General features: G+C 39.2%; 1 protein-coding gene across 5 annotated transcripts in view; it reads right to left on the bottom strand.

Moving 5' to 3' along the window:
- EXOC1 (exocyst complex component 1) overlaps nucleotides 1-19,772 on the bottom strand; it is a 55,689-nt gene that overhangs the window by 11,296 nt on the left and 24,621 nt on the right. For 3 of the 5 annotated variants that reach the window (XM_067530639.1, XM_067530641.1, XM_067530643.1), the window contains 4 exons: nucleotides 16,867-17,016; nucleotides 13,728-13,833; nucleotides 4,765-4,809; nucleotides 3,694-3,857 (listed from right to left, as the gene is read on the bottom strand). In XM_067530639.1, the coding sequence (XP_067386740.1) occupies nucleotides 3,694-3,857; nucleotides 4,765-4,809; nucleotides 13,728-13,833; nucleotides 16,867-17,016 (465 nt within the window). The remainder of the gene's footprint in view (nucleotides 1-3,693; nucleotides 3,858-4,764; nucleotides 4,810-13,727; nucleotides 13,834-16,866; nucleotides 17,017-19,772) is intronic. The other 2 variants (XM_067530640.1, XM_067530642.1) reach the window with 1 other exon arrangement.

Here is a 19,772-nt window from a genome sequence, read left to right as displayed (position 1 = left end):
AGATTTACAAAAGTTTTATTACCATGTGAAACAATTCCTTGTTATCCACTTTAAATATGAGAACAAGAGGGAGGGATTTGCCAATTGAATTCTAAGACTACAGAATGACATATTTACTAACTCAAAAGCCATTAAATAGTTGACCACCTGAGCACTTGTAACAGTGTTTTAAGGCCTTTCAAATAAGGTTATAACCAGATTGCATCCATACCTGGCATAGTTATAAACTGTTACGCAATCATATTATAGATGTAGTTGCAAGGAACAAGAAAATAGGCAGTAGTTCACGGAAGAGTTTTTAACCACAGTAGATGAAGCTGTGTTAGCTGCTTTCAATTAAATTTCAATTTCAAATACTATGCTGCAGTTTAATACTATTAGTTGTAGACATTTAGTATATCAGTGTATTTTATTGGCACAAGGCAGGTTGTTGGTAAAGAGTTGTGTTCAGAAGAACAGATTGAGTGGGACGGTGCAATGACTGAAGACTGTGGTGCATGATCTGTAGCAAATGGTACTGTGGTTGGGAAACTTGAAAGATGTGTGTCTGTGAGTGGAGGAATAGAGGGAATGTTAATTGGCTTTACATACCATTTCTTTGTGGGTTTCTGTCAGATGTATTGTGTAGGCCCCAGCGGGCTCCTGCGCTGGGATACTGTAATATAGGCCTGAACCAAAGCAAGCCTGAACCATGGATACTATGTGAAGCTTAAGGGCTAATTCTTACACTGAGAAAAAAAATAAGAACATCCTGCCTAAACACTTTGTGATTTAACATTTATGATAAATTTTGGCCCTGCTGTTTGTTAACATCCCTAAGTAAATGTTAAAACTTAATTATAATAATTTGCAAGTAAAGAGAAGTGCTCAATGCATATCAGGAATGTGGTTTGATGTGTAAATCATGGGGCAGTGAGAGGGCAAAGAAGATCCCTTATATTTTCTTTTAGTAAAATGGTATTAATAAAATTGACGTAGGTATAAGGATTTTATTATGTTAGTAAGCAAGTACAAGATAATGTACTAATGTAATAAAATAAGAATGTAATGATTTGTAGTAAGCACGAATGAGGAATGAATGCGGTTTGAATGGTGAAATAGACTGTGAAAAACAATTGCTCTTCAAGGACCAGGGGAGAGAAGCAACGTTTTTTGTTTTTTTTTTAAATAAACAAACACCTTAAGACCCAGATGGCCAAAGACCAAGATAAGGAACCCCAGAAAACAGGGGGAAGTTTACAACCCCAGAACAGGAACAAGATAAGGTGTAAAACAGGAATGAAAGAATGATGGGAAAGTTGTCACCCCTGCAGAATCAAAGTAATTGATGATTACATCAAACAAGACGACCATCTGACATGACAAATCCATAGACCCGAATAGGGATGGATAAAGTATAAAAGTGGAAAGACGAAACCTGGACTTTGGGCTCGTTCTGTATACCCCAAGGAGCATCGTGTCACGACCGACAAGGGCCTGGCTCCAATCTCGTGCCTGAATTACCTGGCCAGTGATTCAGCACGGGCAACAAGAGACTGGTAACTATATCTCTCCTGCAGAACTCTGCCTAACACAAAACTCTCATTCACACACAGACAGACATACAATTTTTTTTTTTAAATGCTTCTCTTTTCTGTATTCATAATAAACGCGGCATACTGCCTTATCCCCTGAATAAGATCCTGCTGTTTATTTCATAAGTATAACAATTGTGTATGTGCCAACCCTAACTGATTCACATTAAAGATTTTTAGGCATTAAGTATCAGCATCTGGTGAAATTGGTAAATAGGTTTTTGTATTCACTTTTGGAATACAGAAGTGATCTTGACTTATTTTTAAATATAATCGAATTAAGTAGTGAAGCTACTTTTTGGCATACATTTTAATTTATTAAAATGATTAGTCATCCAGCAATCCATAAAGACTCTTGGGTACATCTTCACTGATGGCGGCAAATTCGCTGCCGTCAGATCGATCTATCTAGATCAATTGAGCGGCCAGTGAAGACCTACTCAAATCGATCCGGAAGCCAACGCATTAACACCACCCCCTCAAGTGGTGTAGCGCTGCATCAATGGGAATGCATTTCCCATCGGCGCAGCACAATGAAGACTCCGCGTAGAAGAGGCGTTACGAAGTCAACGGAAGTTACGCAAGCTACTCTCCGTAGCTTGCATAACACCTTGAAATTTGGCGGCAGTCAACAGGAAAGTGTAGACCAGGCCTTTCAAAGACATTTTTAGTCTACTGTGTCATCTGCATATAGAAGACTATATCAGTTTCTTTGCATGTATTTAGGGACTAACAGCATGATAACTGTTAGCCTACCATATGATCATGATTAAGTAGTAAATCCATATACTAGAAACTCCTTAGGCAAAGATTTATCCAAAAAGTTACTGGGCAAGCACAACAAATTACGTAACTCTACATATACATTTCTTCACCACACACGATTACATGCAGAAATACAGAACTGAACACTTTTTAAAATAATTTTAAAAAGAAAACAAAAACCAAACCATCTGAAGGAATATGTATTTGTTCACTTGTAAAAGAATATTAGAATTCTTACTTCAACAAAAATTACAAATTTTCACAGAAAGGACCATGATTTTAATTCAGCTACTCAGAAACACCTGTTATGACTGCAAGAATACATCAGTAACTTAGAGGTAAAAATCCTTTCAGGAACACTGCAGTTACCCCCAAAAACAACAGTGAAAACAGGAAAGTTAGCAAGGATCAGTGGTGCCAGGCAACAACAACAAGATTCATCTCCTCAATTAAATTAATCCAATAAAACTTAATTTTAATTGTTTCCCCACTTTCCACTGTCACAATAGCACATGGCAAAAAAGTATTAGAAAAATATAACCGGTTCCCCTCTACCTTTTTCAAAATATATCTTACTTTACAGTATTTTGCAAGACTAAATACAGTTTTGGTAGGAAAATTTTCCCTTATCCATTGAGAATCCTTCCTAAAGACTGGTTTACATTTTAGGTCTATTTCTACAAAGAATAAGGCTCGAGATTTACTTTTTCTTTTTAAATGAAGGCTGAGGACTTCAACAATCATCTGGTGACATAGTTTAAGGCAGCCAAAGTGGATGTTTAAATGATTAATTTTAGAAATTGGTATTTAAATTATTCTTTGGTCTTGGGCACTAGATCTTGACTAGATGGTCTAATAAACTAGATGCTCTTTCCTTCTTTTCACCTTGCCAACAAATTTACAAAACATGTCACAATACTTTTTGGACTCTTGTGAACACCTCTCCCCTCATAATTCAGAAATCCCATGATCAATACACTTCATATTTGGTTGGAAAAAAAATATAAGTTGGTCCTAGACTTCACCCACCAAGTTTTTGGCCAGCATTCCTTTGTTTGGGAACTTTTAAGTGAAAGGGGCAGCAAAACTGAGCTTTTAATGAAAACAACTGCAGCCTTAATTATGGTTAAAGTTAGACTCTCCCACAAATAAATCTGCTACAGAGTCTTGAGCAAATGCACAATGCATATAAATTTTAAGAGTTGACATATATGTATTCATTTTAAAGGACTTTAAAGCATACATATATGGACTCCTGTGCATTAATTAATGTTTTCTGACTGTAAACAAAATGTGTATTCATGACAAAGTTCAAAACTAAGGAGGAATATTACATTACATTCTTTTGTTTTACCTTATCAAATTTAGTTCTATCAGCCACATCAAGGTCAGAGGCAGACATGTTTCCCATATCCAACAGTGAGGATGACTGAGATCTGCGATTTCCTGAACTTTGAACTGAGAGTTTATTTAGGCTAGAAGTAGACCCAGTCAATTTTCCAGAACTTCCATGAAGACCTATGAAATAATGAAACGATGAAGATGGTGACCTAGATGTAATAAAATAAGTTTGAAGATAACAATGGAAGATCTATCTATCCAAAACAGCACTCCTGATCCCCATAGAGATTGTCAATATTCTTTCTACTGAATAGTTTGCACCAAATCTATACATGATTTTGTTGTATACACGTTTCTTCATTACAAGGTTAACCGGAATATTTAAGTGTTTTTCAAAGTTCATTACAATACAGCTATCTAAGTTTGCGTTGTAGAACAACATAGGAAAAATCAACATTAGGAACCAAATCCAGGTTGCACCTGGAACCAGCACATATAGCAAATATGCTGGGGCAGATATTTTCCTTCCTAAAAGGAAAGCTGGATGGGAAATCGAGTTGTGATGCTTTAAGAGCATCTTCCAGTAGCACACAAAGTAAAGAGCTAGTGAGGGAATTATTCTGAAAGGAAAATAGTAAAGCAAAACACTCTCCATATTCTTTTGGACTGGCTTTTTCCGTAATTAACACTGTTTTGGCTGATGTCAACTGGGAATGAAGTGGGGGGGGAGGGGGAGACATGGGAGTTAAGGAAGAGCTCTTGCTATAATGAGAGACCTCAGTACAAAAACAAAAGTTAAGAGAAATACCCACTGCTATATTCAAACTGAAAAGTAAAAATGCTGTGGTAAATCTTCATAAATTTCAACCACAGAGAAACCACATATTAAATTTCATCCTGTATGTTCCATCTAATAGAACTGCCAACCATGTTCAACATCTTTTGGATGGGTTTTGCTTACAAATGCTTATTACACCCTGAACAGTCAGTTTTAGGGTTAATGGGTTTTCCACTATATATAACTACATCTACACATAGACACACATGCATTGACAATATCTACTAATGCACTAGTCATACTCACTCTCTGTTTCCTGTTTGACAGCACTTTCTTTTCGAGGCAGTGTAGCTGGCATGGATTAGGTTGCAAGCATCAAAGACAAAGACAAGTTAAAAATGCAGTTTGCACAAACCATGCACAAGATGCAAGTTAAGCACTAGCTGGAAAGAAACATGCAGAGAACTATAAGCAGCAAGTAACTACAGTTGCAAACACATTTAGTTGGGGAGGTACAGTTCTAGAAATTCAGTATTTAGCTACATGGAAAACAGTGTAAGTTTCAAAATATTAAACTTTCATTTTTCCTAGAACAAAATATGTAGGAAAACTGACTTGTTAAACATTTATACATCAAATTCTCTCTAACAGAAAAGCCCACCAAATTACTGAGTTTTATTTACAAAAACTGATATTAGATGAGTCACAGTTTACAGGAACACTGTATAAAAACTGAAAATCATATTGATACCAAACAAAAAGAAATGCACAGATTAATCCTGTGTATACTTGGACTGAATCAGTGCTGCCTACATCATATTCCAGTCCTAACTAAAAATCCACTAATACTGCAAAAGTCCTTTCAATAATATTCTTTTCTCTAATAAGACCAGCCAGCTTATTGTACAGTGCTGTTGCTGACAACTAAATTGCGCTTTTCACAGTGAGAAGTAGTATGTTTTTCATTCAGATTACATAAGAATTTCCCAATTTGCAGATGTAATTAGGCTGAGAAAAACATCAAATACCAACAAAAATATTTACACAAAACATTAACATAAAAGATGCAAATTATTTTTAAAAGGTTTAACCTGAATATCCTGTTGGTCTCTGGAAAAAAATAAGCAGCTTCCTCAAGCACAAAACTGATTTTAAATAAGAAATTCAGAGTACCCTGTGACAGGATTATATTTCCCTGTGTTTGTGGTAAATGATTTTAAGTTCACCACTGGAAAGCACTTGCACACATTCGCTAGAAACAAAATTTCGTAGGATCCAACAATTCTTGGCAATAGGGATGTAAAAATTAGTTTAATTAAAAATCCATTTAAATGTTCTAAAAATAGAATGCTTAAATGGTTAAATGCTAGCAGGGTGAGGGGGAGCCCTGCTGGACTCGACTCCTCACTGCCAAGTGAGACCTGCCTAGCTGTGGGTCCCCACCAGTGGCTGGACAGCTCTCACTGGCGGGGAGCTGAGCCAAGCCGAGCACAGCCCAGCTGTAGCTGACCCCCCACCCCTGGTTCTGGGCTCCATGCGCCTCCTCCTTTCCCCCCTCGCTTGCAGGGAGCGGAGCCCAGCTGCGACTCACCCTCCTCCCCCCTCTGCGCTGGGATCCTCCCTGCCACAGCTTGCCACCCGCCGGGCTCCACGCCTCTCCCCCTGCTTGGGGAGCAGTGCTGGGCTCTGTGCTTCCCCACCAGCAAGAGTCAGCCCAGCTGCCGTCTTTAAACAGTAAGCAGCTGTTTAAAACCTTTAAACAGCTGATTACTATTTAAATGGCTAACCTTTTACATCCCTACCTGGCAAGCATAAATTTAAGCTACAGTTGCAAAAATCCAAATGGTTACTTACCTATACAGTAACTATTGTTCTTCCATATGTGTTGTGCATACACATTCAACTCCTGCTCACCTCATGCTCTCAGGTGACGGCATAAAAGGGGCATATGTGCCGTCTCCCTCACCATTCCTTTGCACCACTTTAAGTAAACACAGTTGAGACAATCTTGCACCTCCCTGCTTTTTCAGGGAAAACATGGCAGAGGTGTTGTCTGTAAGAACTTGTACCATCTGGTTCTGGATGTTGGAAATAAATCTCACAGGCCTGACAACAGCCCTGAGCTCCAGTATATTTATGTGGAGGGAAACTTCCTAAAGTGATCAAAGAGCATGTCTGAAGATGTCCAAGACAGGCACCCCAGCCTTTGGTAGACAAATCTGTAACCAGAGTCACTGTCAGTTCTGGGAACAGAAACAGAATACCTTTGCGCACGTTTTGCAAATCCGACCACTAATCCAGAGACTGAAGCACTCATGCAGGTATCCAAATCAGCATGTCCAGATGCCTGGAAAGGTGATATACTGAGTGAAGTCTGGTACGTGGAGTTACATGCATGAGGCCACATGGCTGAAGAGATGAAGACAGGCATACACTGATGTCATCGGATTGGTCTTGAGGCTTTTGGAAAGGATGGCTATAGACTGATACACCTCTCATTTGGAGGATCGGCCATGACTGTCCTGGTCTCGATGTGGACTCCTATGGAAGTTAAGCAGTTGGTTATAATTGCGATTTGTCCAAATTTAATTTCAGGCCCAGACAGAAGAACACTTGTGTGATGACAAGGATGCTGTTCTGGTTGCTCGATGCTTCCTGAACCAGCCAATAATCCAGGTAAGGGAATATTTGAATACCTAGATGACGGAGATGAGCAGCTACCACCAACATGCACTTGGTGAAGACCCTCGGGGCTGAAGATGATGCTTCCCTTTAGTCTATTGTATGTATTGGTAATCATTGATGCCCACCACAAATTGAATGTTCTTCCTGTGGCCAGGGTATATTACCACATGAAAGTATGTGTCTTGTAAATCCAGGGCAGCATTACCGGTCTCCATGGAAGGGATAACAGCAGTGAGAATGACAATTCTGAAGTTGATTTTCTTGATGAAAGAGTTCTGCTTTTTTAGCTCTAGAATAGAGTAGAAGCCACCAGATTTCTTTGTGACCAGGAATTACCAGGAGTAGAAGCCTTTTCCTCTATGCCAGTGTTTCTCAATTAAATTTGGCCACGGAACCCTTTTGAACTCCATAAATAATTGCAGAACCCCCCAAACTCTTAACAGTCTTCAAATGTCGAAATAAGCAAAAGTCAGCATTTCTTTCTTAAACTACACTTACACTGGATACTCTCCGCCGGAAAATCCGAGACATCTTCCCTTTTTCGGCAGCACAGAGAGCAGCTGCTCTCGGAACCCTAACAGTGTTCCCGCGGAACACCAATTGAGAAACACTGCTCTATGCTGACTACCCACTTGTCAGACACGATGCTTTCCCAAACACAGTAAAAAAGGGACAGGCATGATTCAAAGGGAGTAGATATCAGTGTGTTGTCCTCGATCAAAAAAATCAGAAATGACTGCTCTGAAGTCGCAGATGACTGGTAAGAAGAGCCTACCACAGCAGAAGATGGCTGGTGACATTGAAGAGGTCTTGACCTCTTTTTGGGGTATACTGAGGCCTCTGATGAACAGAGGATCTAGAATAAGATTGTGGCTTAAGCTATTTCCTTTTTGTAGCCAGGGTGTAAAATCCTAATGAGCGAAGGATTGCACAACAGTCTTTTGGTGTGTGCACAGCATTGTCTGTGCAGAAAACAGATTAGACCCCTTGAAAGGTAAACCTTCTATTGTACTCTGCAGCACCTTTGGAATGCCAGAAGCCTGCAGCCAGGAAGAACGCCACATACAGACTGCAGTGGCCATGGAACACGAGGTAGTATCAACCGAATCTATTGCTACCTGAAGGGATGTTTGCGTTGTAACAGATGGCCCTTGGTAACCAAAGCTAGAAACTTGTCTCTAAATTCCTATGGTAATTTATCAGCAAACTTAGAAATAGCAGAAAATTAACCATATTGTGATTTGACCTAAAAGCCTGGTAATTGCCAACTCTCATTTGCAGCATGGGAGTAGAATAAAGTTTACAACCATATAAATCCAGTTTCTTAAACCCCTGTTCCTTTGGAGTAGATTTAGGATACAATTGGTGAGACTGTTCATTTGCGGCTGTGGTTCCAAGGAATCAGGAACCAGATGAGTAAAGAAATACTCAATCTCGCTGAGGGACCTAGTATTGCACGTCCACTTACTTGACTGTAGAAGGCATAGAGGCCAGAGTGTGACAAAGCACCTTTGCTGGGGAAGCAATCCTGCAAAATATCAAAGAGGGTGTGCAGATTTTCTGGCAGAGTCCACATCTAGACTCCTTGAGAAGTAGCTATCTTCCTCATGAGATCTTGGAAAACTTTAAAATCCTTGGGGCTGAAGGGAGAAGATGACTACCGAGTAACCACTTCATCCAGTAAAGAAGGAAAAATATAGGCAGAAACACCAAAAATGTTCCTTTAATAATTCTCCCTCCTCCACGGATTTCATCGCAGCAGGCTGGGGGATGGCAAGAGAATGCTGAGATGTTACCTCTTGTACTGAGAAAGGAGATGACTTCCTCCTCGAAAGAGAAGGAGACTGGATCTGGAGTCTCTTGGAGCAGCTAAAGACTAATACAGCCATGGAGGATATTGTATAGACTGAGCCATCCACGGTGAGGGACCCCAAAGCTGCAAATTCCTTGTATGGAACCAGTCTTGGTCTCTAGGTCTGAGAGCAAGAAGCCTGTAGGGAGATATGAAGGATCTCGGAGGACTGACAGGGAGCAGCTCTCATTGGGGTTTTAGGTGGCCTAGGTATCAGAGAAATACCAGATTCCAAAAAAGCAATGGTTGCAATGGCTGGAAAGCCAACAAAGATCAGCAATTCAGGCATACCCACAGAGTGTGTCAATCAGTGTTGGATGAGTTGTCCGTGCTGAGTAAATCACCAACATTGAGTGCATGAATGGAGCCAAGTGCATTGTTGCTGCCGGGTATGTCAGCTGAGTCGCATGCATCAGCAGTGTATGTCCTGGAGTCAGCTGCAGCAAAGAAGAGTCAGATAGGGAAAAGCAAAGAAGATTCCTTGCTGCCAAGAAAGCCTGGGAGTAGAAGGCATCTCAGGTAAGCATACAGGTGCCAATTGTGCTGGTGAAGCTGAAGTACATTGAATATGCTGAGAAAAAAACAGAACAGATGAGGACAGAGCCAGAGTCAACAGTGTCACCTCAGACAGGACTGGTGAGTGCTTAGATCTGTGAAACCTCGAACTGACAACAGAGGAGTTACCAAACAATCTTCTGGGAGAAGACTTAGAAGTCTTATCAAAGTCAGAATGTGCTGAACCAGACAAATAAGAGACTTGTGCTTCAACTCAGAAGCAGCTAAGAGGCGTTCCAGGTTGATTCAGAGTCCCCTAAGTCATGATCGGGTCTTGGCTCAAGCACATGTCAGATTGGCAAAACTTAAGACAACTGTCTGTTTTTCAGTCCTGGCAGGGAAGGAGGTACAAATAGGGCATATGTCCCTCACATAACACTTATCAAAACAAATCAAACAGCTTTAGTGCCTATCCGTAACAAGGATAACAGCCCTACACATAGCAGGATATTTAAAACCTGAAGATTTTTTTCCACAATAAAATCCTCCAGATACTAGTATGAACTGTAACTAACAACTGAACTATACTATGCCATATACTAACTATACAACTACACATACACACGAAACATTTCTAAAAGCTGGCTATTGAAGCAAATGCTATAGGAAGCACCAACTCTTGTCATGGGTGGTGAGAAGCAACTGAGATGAAGGCAGAAGACATGCCCCTTTTATGCCCTCACCTGAGAGCTCAAAGAGAGCAAAAGCACGTGCACCAGTAATACTGCTGGCAAAAGTCTCTGACTCGAATGCACTGGGCACATATACACCAACAGTGGAATGTATAGGTGTACAATCCCTGGAAGAACCACCACCGCAGAGTAGAGCGGGCAAGCTGGTTCTATTTTAAGAAGTTGGGTATTTACTTTCAAATGCTGCAAATGTGTATATGAAAATACTTTTCAATATAGAGTTCTCAACTCGGCATCAATGCAGACAGTTTTAGGATGTCAGACTCAAATTTAATTCCAGCTTAATTTTTATCTACACTATTTTATTTTACTACAGCACCGGATATTTGGTTTCTTCACAGGCCTCCTAATCCCCAACCCCATAGACTGGCGCTGCAGAATGAAGAAATATAGCCAAGGAGCACCCTTGGACAAAGGAATGTAAATGGTGGGGCTGCTATGGAAGTATCGTCTGGTAGGTAAGACATGCTGTTACATGGTACATTAAATATTAGCATTAAAAAGATAGTACTCAAAGGAGTAGTCATCAATGGTTTGCTGCCAAATTGGGAGGGCATATCTAGTGGAGATCTACAAGGGTCATTCCTGGATCTGATACTATTCAATATTTTCATTAATGACTTGGATAATGGAGTAGAGAGTATGCTTATAAAATTTGCAGCTGACACCAAACAGAGGGTTTGCAAGCACTTTGGAGGACAGGTTGAAAAATCAAAATGACCTTGATAAATTGGAGAATTGGTCTGAATTCAACAAGATGAAATTTAATAAAAGACTAGTGCAAAGTACTGTACTTAGGAAGGAAAAATCAAATGCACAACTACAAAATGGGGAATAACTGTGTAGGTGGTAGTACTACTGAAAAGGATCTAGGGTTTATGGTGGACCACAAATTGAATATGATTCATCAGCTGCAAAAAAGGCTAATATTCTGGGGTGTATTAACAGGAGTGTTGAATGTAAGACATGGGAGGTAACTGTCCTGCTCTACTCAGCACTGGTGAGACTCCAACTGGAGTACTGTGTCCAGCTCTGGGCACCACAGTTTAGGAAGGATGTGGACAAACTGGAAAGAGTCCAGAGTAGAGCAACAAAAATGATAAAAGGTTTAGAAAACCTGACCTCTGAGGAAAGGTTGTGAAAAGAGGGCAAGTTTAGTCTTCAGTAAAGAAGACTGAGCTGGGGATTTGATAATAGTCTTCCAACATGTTGTGTATGAGCTGTTATAAAGAGGATGGTGATCAATTGTTTTCCATGTCCACTGAAGGTAGGACAAGAAGTAATGGGCTTAATCTGCAGCAAGAGAGATTTAAGTTAGATATTAGGAAAAACTTTCTAACTGTAAAGGTAGTTAAGCACTAGAATAGGCTTCCAAGGGAGGTTATGGAGTCTCCATCATTGATATCTTTTAAAAACCTGTTGGACAAACACCTGTCAGGGATGATCTAGGTTTACTTGCTCCTACCACAGCACAAGGAGCTGGACTTCATGAGATCCCTTCCAGCCATAAATTTCTAAAATTCTAGGATTCTTTCTCACCTCCAGCTCATTGTATTTAAATGCACTGAAGGTAACAAGATTCTTGCTTCAACAGTGGAAGAAAAGTATGTCCCGTTAAGGCAAGAATCTGCACTGCATCCCCTGACCCAGAAGTTTACTGCTCTTTTTTTGTTTGAGACTGTGTGCCAAAAAAAAGAGCCTTCCACTAGTACACAGCACCAAAATAATTCTCCTTGCAGACTCCGTGTTTGAGTTGCTCAAACTGAAGTTTCATTCCAGAAACTACAAAGAAACAAAAGGCAAGAAAACACCAACATAGCTCAAAGACTGGCAGTGTCTGATCCCTGACATTATACTCTGTAAAAAGTATGCATGTGTTCCTTACATGGTAATTTTTTCATTTTAAAGACGTGCACATTAAAATAAAAAAAAAACATCTTCTAGGAATATGCACTAACTTCCTCAAATGCACAGGTCTTTTTAATTCAGCATTGTTAAATGTGTTTTTACATTCATTTAAAAAAAATCAGCTAACATTTAAAAGGCCTTTTGTTTTGCTACATGAAAAGCTATAAAAATATGTCTATGTTAAGTAGAACGGTTACAAAAGTAATTATTCTTACATTAGGTAAATTGGTAGAAAGTTTCTCCACCCTCTTAATAGACTGAAAAGATTGCTAGGCTTTAAAAAAAATGTACTCTAAGTTTACATAAAGATATGAATCTTATAGAAATTTTCTTGGATCTTTTTAATTTACATATGTGAATAACACTTCCTCTAAAACAAAGATCTACTATCCACAGTTCACAAGTAACATGTCATAAGCTAAGAACATAATTACTATGGGTAATATTACTTCCTCCCAAAGTGAATCCCCAGAGGATAGTAAAAAATAATGGAAAAAAATATAGGGTTATTTTAAGAGGCAAGTTGGGTATTTTATTTATTTTAAACAAGTGATCAATAGGGTAAGTTAACACTTCAAGATTTCAGGAGTCCTGCTGCCCCAAGCTCTTCTGAAAACTCTAGGGAACCAATCATCTGTCATGGCATATTTAGGCATATTAACTAATGGAATACATCATATGGAACATTGCATCAAAGATATAAATCACTATATTAAAACAGAGAAAGCAGAATTAATTGCATTCTTTCATTTCAATTGTAAAATGATGGGAGATTAAAGGCCATATGTCTATACCAAATATTAAAATACAGTACAGTTTATATACTAATCTATCTACAGTTCACATGTTTTTCCTTATTATTTGCTGCTAGTTACCAATGTTATTTTTGGAATAGTTTCCCTTTCACATGCATGCATGAACTCCTTTTCCCAAAAGAGGATACATGAACCCATCAAAGGAAAAATCTACAAGGATGAATTAAATACAATTTCCAATCTCAGATGCATATACATAGCTCCCTTTTAAGCCCATGCATGTACATCACCACTGGCAGAATTAGTGTTTAAGTTAGCTTTCTCAAAATCCCTCATAAGTACTTATTAAAATACAAATCTCTCAGCAGCATAATTAACAAAAATACTGCCCAAACAGTTTTCTTAGGATAACATTTTTCCCCAAATTTGCTCCAGTGTTAAAATCTCACTAAATAAAGTTTTTAAAACAATAAATGTGTTCTCAAGTCTCAAACAGTGATCTGCACTCACAGTGAAGTATAGAGTGTTCATGCCTCATTCTTCATCTCATTCAACTCCTATTTAATTTATTGCAAGTGTCACACAGAGGGCTTCTGCAGGATCAGGCCTTTGGGAAGACTGCACTTTGTGTACCTAATACATTTGATTATCCTATCTATATTTGTCCTCCAACTTCCACCTTGTCTGCCAAATGTAGCATCTTTCCAGTTCAGGCACAGAACAGTCTTTTACAAAGTTGGCACTGGATGATTTGCCATAAATATTTATTACAACACAAACAAAAAATACTAAAGCAAAGGTATGTGTCTCTTGGAAGCTTACCAAACTTTTTTCCTTCTTTGGTTGTGCCCGTCATCTTAATCTTGGCAACTTCAAAGAAATCTTTTATTTCTCTTTCATATAGCCGTGATAAATAATCCATGTAATTCTTAAATGAGAAACAAAATCAGTTTAGCGTATATACTATAATCTGAACAAATGCAATAATCCAGAATTATAAATGGCAACCTGCAAATAAAATGAACAGGATAATGCTCTTTGTGACTTGCATAATTCCTTAGGTCTAGCAGAGGCGATGAAACAACAAATCAGAGGAATGCTGCAGCCTCCCCTCCATAGTGAGAGTATAAATGGCCAGCATAGCCCATAGTTATTGGTGGTGACCAGAGTGGCAGAGGGACATGATAATTCAACTCAGCCCCTCTACAGCCTCTGCTAATGGGGCTCTTACTTAGCCTCTAACAGCAAATAAAAAGTACTCCCTAGTCAAATACACTGAAAGTTTGCCCTCCCTCAGGGTGAATCCCTGCTGAGAAACCGAAAGCCAAGAGAGCTCAAGCTGTTGTAAATTCCACCCCCTGCCACCAGATTCAGTGATTCTGGCTCTTTATTTGTTGTATATATCTTCTTTACTGTGCACTTGCTTTAATTTTGGCTTGCACTGTTGAGAAGTTTAAATTTCAAAAGCAAGAAGTGTCTCACAACTAAAGTATAAATTATTTGACTGTGATTGTGATTTAATTCTCATTTGCTGTATAAGAATCTTAATTTCTTACTCAGCAACACAAATGGAAGTGGCTTCTGTAGGTATTTATTTTCTTCACTCAGTCACTTGATATAAAGAGTCCATAAATCCCTCCATAAATTGCTAATCCATTCCTAACTATCAGTGCAGAAATATAACAAGAACATATTGGAAGAATAAATGCATATGCCCTTTCCCTACTAAACCATATGTGCAAAACAAGAAGGGCACACAAATGCCTATAGTTAGGATTGTACGTGTGCCCATACAAGAGCATATTTTACACACACACACACACACACACACACACACACACACACACACACACACAATCCCATAACCCTCTATTTTGTCTAATAGAAGAAATAGCAGTAGGAATTCAGCCCTTTTCCAAAATTGCTATACAATGGTAACTACTACTACTTTTCACAACAGTGTTCAGTCCATTTTTACTATTATTTCTCTGTAATCATGTCAAACAAATTAGATCATAAAGCATAATAAGTTTTCAATAGCCACAAGCCAGTGTTATAGTGGGGAAATCTAGTTTTAGTTCTTGAAAGTTACTGCATTTTATTATTTCTATCAAAAAACATATTACAAGCACAAAATAAGTATTCCAGGCAGCCACAGGTTACTTACTTTCATTCTCATGAAAAAACCTAAATAATTCATTACATTTTAAGTTACATCACTAATAATCATTGAACTCACAGTTAGACAGAAAGTGTTATTGACTTATTTGCTCATTTGAATACTATATTAATTATTCAAAAGCACTACTTTAACTACAAAGCTTCAAAAGAAAGCATTCCAATCAAAGGACTGTTTTCTGAGTATATCCCTAACTTTAGCTTACAGACACATTCAAACAATTTGAAGGAATGAGGGAAAATTAAAATAGGACGCCAAAGAAGAATATCAAATACCTTTCAAGTATACATAAAATGTATGAAAATGTTCTAGGAATTTACCACTCAGTCTCTGTACAAAAATTGTCGAATAGGCCATACATGCACTACCTAATTTACATGAATGCTCACTAAAGTGGGGACCAAATTACTTTCTTTCTAAAAAGGTAATTAAGATACTAAAAGACATGATTCTTCTACTGGGCATTTAACCAACTTCTGCTTATATGACATGAAAGACAACTGAATTTTTCAGAACCATTTTTAGGAATCTGCTTTAAAACTCTTAATACTTACTACATTCAGTCTAATACTTAACACTGAATGAATTTACAATGGATTATGCTTATTAGCAACCTCTCAGTTCCTAGCAAAAAGTTGCTAATAACCAAAAAGCCCACGCCCAAAACCGCAGCACAGGGCAGCCTTACGGCTAGGGACCCACGACCAACACAGGAGAAAATACACGAGGCCCGGCACTACAGAATGGGAAGGGAAGCTGGAAGGGTGAGTTGCAGGCAGGGCAGCAACAGGGAGGAGGGGCTGCAGCCCAGATGCCATAGCTTTCCACAAGAAGCAAAGGCACTGGGCCTTTCTTCCTGCACTGCTCCAGGGGCCCAGGCTCAGCATGTCCCAGTGCTTCCACCCCTGGCAGCAGCCATGCAAACCTGCCTGCATCTGGGGCTTTCCACAGGAAGTGGGGGCCTATGGGGCTGTACGGCAAAAACAAGTGGTCATTAAGTGGTATGACAGTGCTGATATCCGAATGCCATTAACATTAAAGTCAATGAGACTGGATTGGTTCCAAGCAAAATGTTGCTCATAACCAAAATTTGTCAATATCAGAATGGCTAATAATTGGCATCTACTGTATCTGCCTTAAAAATAGTGTATGTAATAAGAGCAAAACTCATTATGGGCCAAATGTTGCCTTCAGTTATACTTGTACAATTTCTGTACAATCTGTAGTTAATTTTTCACGTCATGATGTTTTTGAAAAACCTGTACAAAACTTAAAAACCAAATTTTTAAAAATAATTAAATAAAACAGAATCTCAATTTTAAAAGCATACCCTAAAGTGTTTTGCAAAAAAACAAATAATGATTAACAGTGGGTTCTGTGGAACTAGGAAGGCCATTTATACTAGAGTTATTTTTCAAAAAAAAAAAAAAAAAAAAAAAAAAAAAAAATTATTACGTATACTGTTAGGACATGGTGGAAAAAATTTTTACTTACATTTTTTAATATTTATGTAATGCCATAACATTGTATGGTGCTTTACAGAGATTAAAAACACCACATATCCGTGCAGGAATTTACGGTGTATCACAGTAAATGAAGATAACACCAAGAAAAAAGTACGGAAAGAAAAATCAGGGATTAAAACAGCTAACTGAGCTGTTATTTATTTATTTTTTTTTTTTAAATCACAATTTAACTTTCAAATTGAGAATAAGACACTTGTACAAAAATAATGGAACACACAGCACTAGAGAGAATTTATCCAATATCTGAGTCACATACCTTTGTTAACCCTTCATATTTTCCATAATCTGTACTTTTTAGCCACTCCATCAGTTTGGCATAACGAAGCAAGTCTCTGTGAAAGGGATGGTGATTGGGTAATGTCAACTCAATAGAGTGCTGGGCGAGAGTGGAACTTTGGTCATGACCCTAGATAAAAGAAAACATTAAAATAACTGAAGAAGCAATGTGTGTCAACATACCACAACAAATGTTATCTGATTAGCCTAAAAATGAAAAAACAGAAAAGTGAAACTGAAAATTACTTTTTTCATTTGTCACTTTTCTGCAGTTAATACCCTAAATGATATTTTGCAGTGACCTAGTGGCTAGAGCACTGGACTGTGACACAGGAGACCTGGGTTCTATTTCCGACTGTATCACTGGCCTGCTGGTTGACCTTTGGCAAGTCACTTCCCCTCTGTGCCTCAGTTAGCCCAGCTGTAAAATGGCAATAATGATATTGACCTCTGTAAAATGATTTGAGATTCACTGATGAAAAATGCTGTATAAAAGCCAGATTATACTGAGGACCTGATTTCAGCTGGGGCCTCTAGGGACTAGTATAATACAAACACCACCACTTTGAGGCATTACTTTAGTATAGTCAGGGCTAGGAGCACTGCCTATTAAAGTTACCCAAAACCTCCCATTAGAAGACCCTATTTTCATTTGCTATGAAACTGTAACATACTTCAACTACTGGGGCTGAAATTTGCTATACCAGGTGTCTGCCTCAAGCTGATTTTATTTTTGGAAAATTTCAGCCAAAACCATTCACCCATTGCAAAGAACAAGGTCAGAAAATACTATGTTATTTTGCCTTGTTAAAAAATTGTGGTGACTTTTCTTTGATAAGGTCTAGTGTCCCCATGTTGTGGAGCAGGCACTTGAAATTTGGCAGGGCGTGGCCTCTGTATCAGGGATTTGCCTTTTACTGTCCCTGTAAATATCAAACCAAATTTGGCTAAGTTATAAACTTCTGAAAAATGGCAATTTGTATATACTTAGTAGAGACTTGATTGAATTTAGCATCTGAACTCACTGAAGATTCCTGTCTGTATTGAGCATGCTCTAGCCCCTCACAGTTTCGGTATGCTGTCTAAACTGCACATGCACCATCTCACAGAGCAATGGAGCATGCTCCAGCCTTGGGCTACAAGGGGTGGTGCAAAATTTTCCCTGCAATTGCTGCTGCAGGCAACTGAATAGCAAGAAACTGTCTCTCCTGTGCTCTCAATGCTCCTCCTGCTAAAGCCCTAGCAGTATAGAGGAAGATACTTGATTTGAATGCAGCAGGGTCAAGAGTCAGATTGGAGCTGTGAGATAATTAGATTGAGACAAGGAGCTGGGGGGTGGGTGGAGAGAGACAGACTGGTAGGGAGGAGAGACTGTGCCTGTCTAGAAAAGAAGGGCAATGGAGGAGTGACAAGTACGAGACAGGAACCATTTAGGCAAGGAGCCTGGGACTGACAACCAATGAGGTGGAGTTGGGGGGAAGAGGGGTAGGAATGAGGTATGGGAATTGGGGAGACAGTTGATGAAAAGCCAGGGTGTGACGGGAGAACTGGACTGGCTGGGCAAAGAGGAGTGGGGGCGAGGCAAACATTGAGATTGGATGAAGAGTCTTATGACGGAAATTGGGACTGGGAGCCAGTGGGGAAAGGGAATGCGAGGGGGGAGGGAGTGACTTAAGGCAGAAGGTGGGGAGACAACTTGGATGAGGAGCCAAGAAGGAGAGTTGGGATTGGCTGAACAAGAAGGTGAGGTGATGGGGGAAATGGGAATGGCTGGGCAAGGAGACTGGGACTAGGATGAGAAGCCTGAGTTAGAGAGACTGGGACTGGCTGGGTGAGGATAATGGGACTGGGACAAGAAGCCACGGGTATTGAAGACGGCACAGGGACATTTTGGAAGGGAGGGGGAAGAAGGGGTCTAGCCTAGAGGGAGAGGTAACGGAAGAAGAGTGTCCACTAGAGCACACTCCCCTCCAGAGTCTGGAATGGAACTCAAGATTCCATTCTCACCATTCCTCTGTCAGCAAATATCCGTGAAACCTAATGGCAAAGTGTCTCAGCCCCATCTAGTACTGGTCCATATTACAATAGTAAGTTGTCATCTTCTATCAGTTACTCTGTTAGCTCAAACGGCAGAGGTCTGTGCAATAGATCTAAAGGTGGATGTCAATATGAAGCCACATGATGGAATTTGTTTTTTCAGTTTAGTTTTTTGTAAATCCTGGGAAAATTACACACAAAACTACATTTAAAGAACACTAAGGATGCAAAGTCAAGCATACAAAAGTTAAGAAATGCCAGAATTTAAGTTGCCTGTGTCTGAAACCTTAATTGAGCCCCCTTCTGTGCATGCATTATGATACATTCTGTAATTACATGATCACATTTTTCCACAGGACTCCTGCCTCATTCAGTTCAAAGGATAGATGGTGTTCAAATAACGAACAAGTCAATATTTTTTCCTCATTGTTTAATGTGTGACCCTAGACATTATTTACTACACACTGTTCAAACACTGCTCTGAAGACAGAATTAGTAGTTTCCTCAAAGGCTTGTCCACAGCACTCATCACTATAGAATGTGAGCATTTCACTAACATTACATTATTTTCACAAATGTTATTCCCATTTTACAGATGAGAAACTAAGGCACAGAGAAATTAGTCTAAGGTGTCCACTAATTTTGGAAGCGCAATTTGAGACATCTAGGACCTGATTTTTCAAAAGTATACTACATTATATAGCAGTTAATAAGGTCAAAGCACAGCTCCCATTGACTTCAGCTGCAGCTGTGAGTGCTCAGCACTTCTGCAAACAGACTCTCAGAGTCTCAAGTCAGACACACACAAAATGAGGAACACAGTTAGTAACCACCTGTGAAAAGTCTAAT

Source organism: Emydura macquarii, unplaced genomic scaffold (genome assembly GCF_026122565.2).
Source record: "Emydura macquarii macquarii isolate MOO-44397 ecotype Brisbane River unplaced genomic scaffold, CSIRO-AGI_Emac_v2 contig_3108, whole genome shotgun sequence".
Taxonomy (NCBI): Eukaryota; Metazoa; Chordata; order Testudines; family Chelidae; genus Emydura; species Emydura macquarii.
The sequence above is the reverse complement of the archived record's forward strand: the minus strand, read 5'-3'. Positions and strand labels throughout refer to the sequence as shown.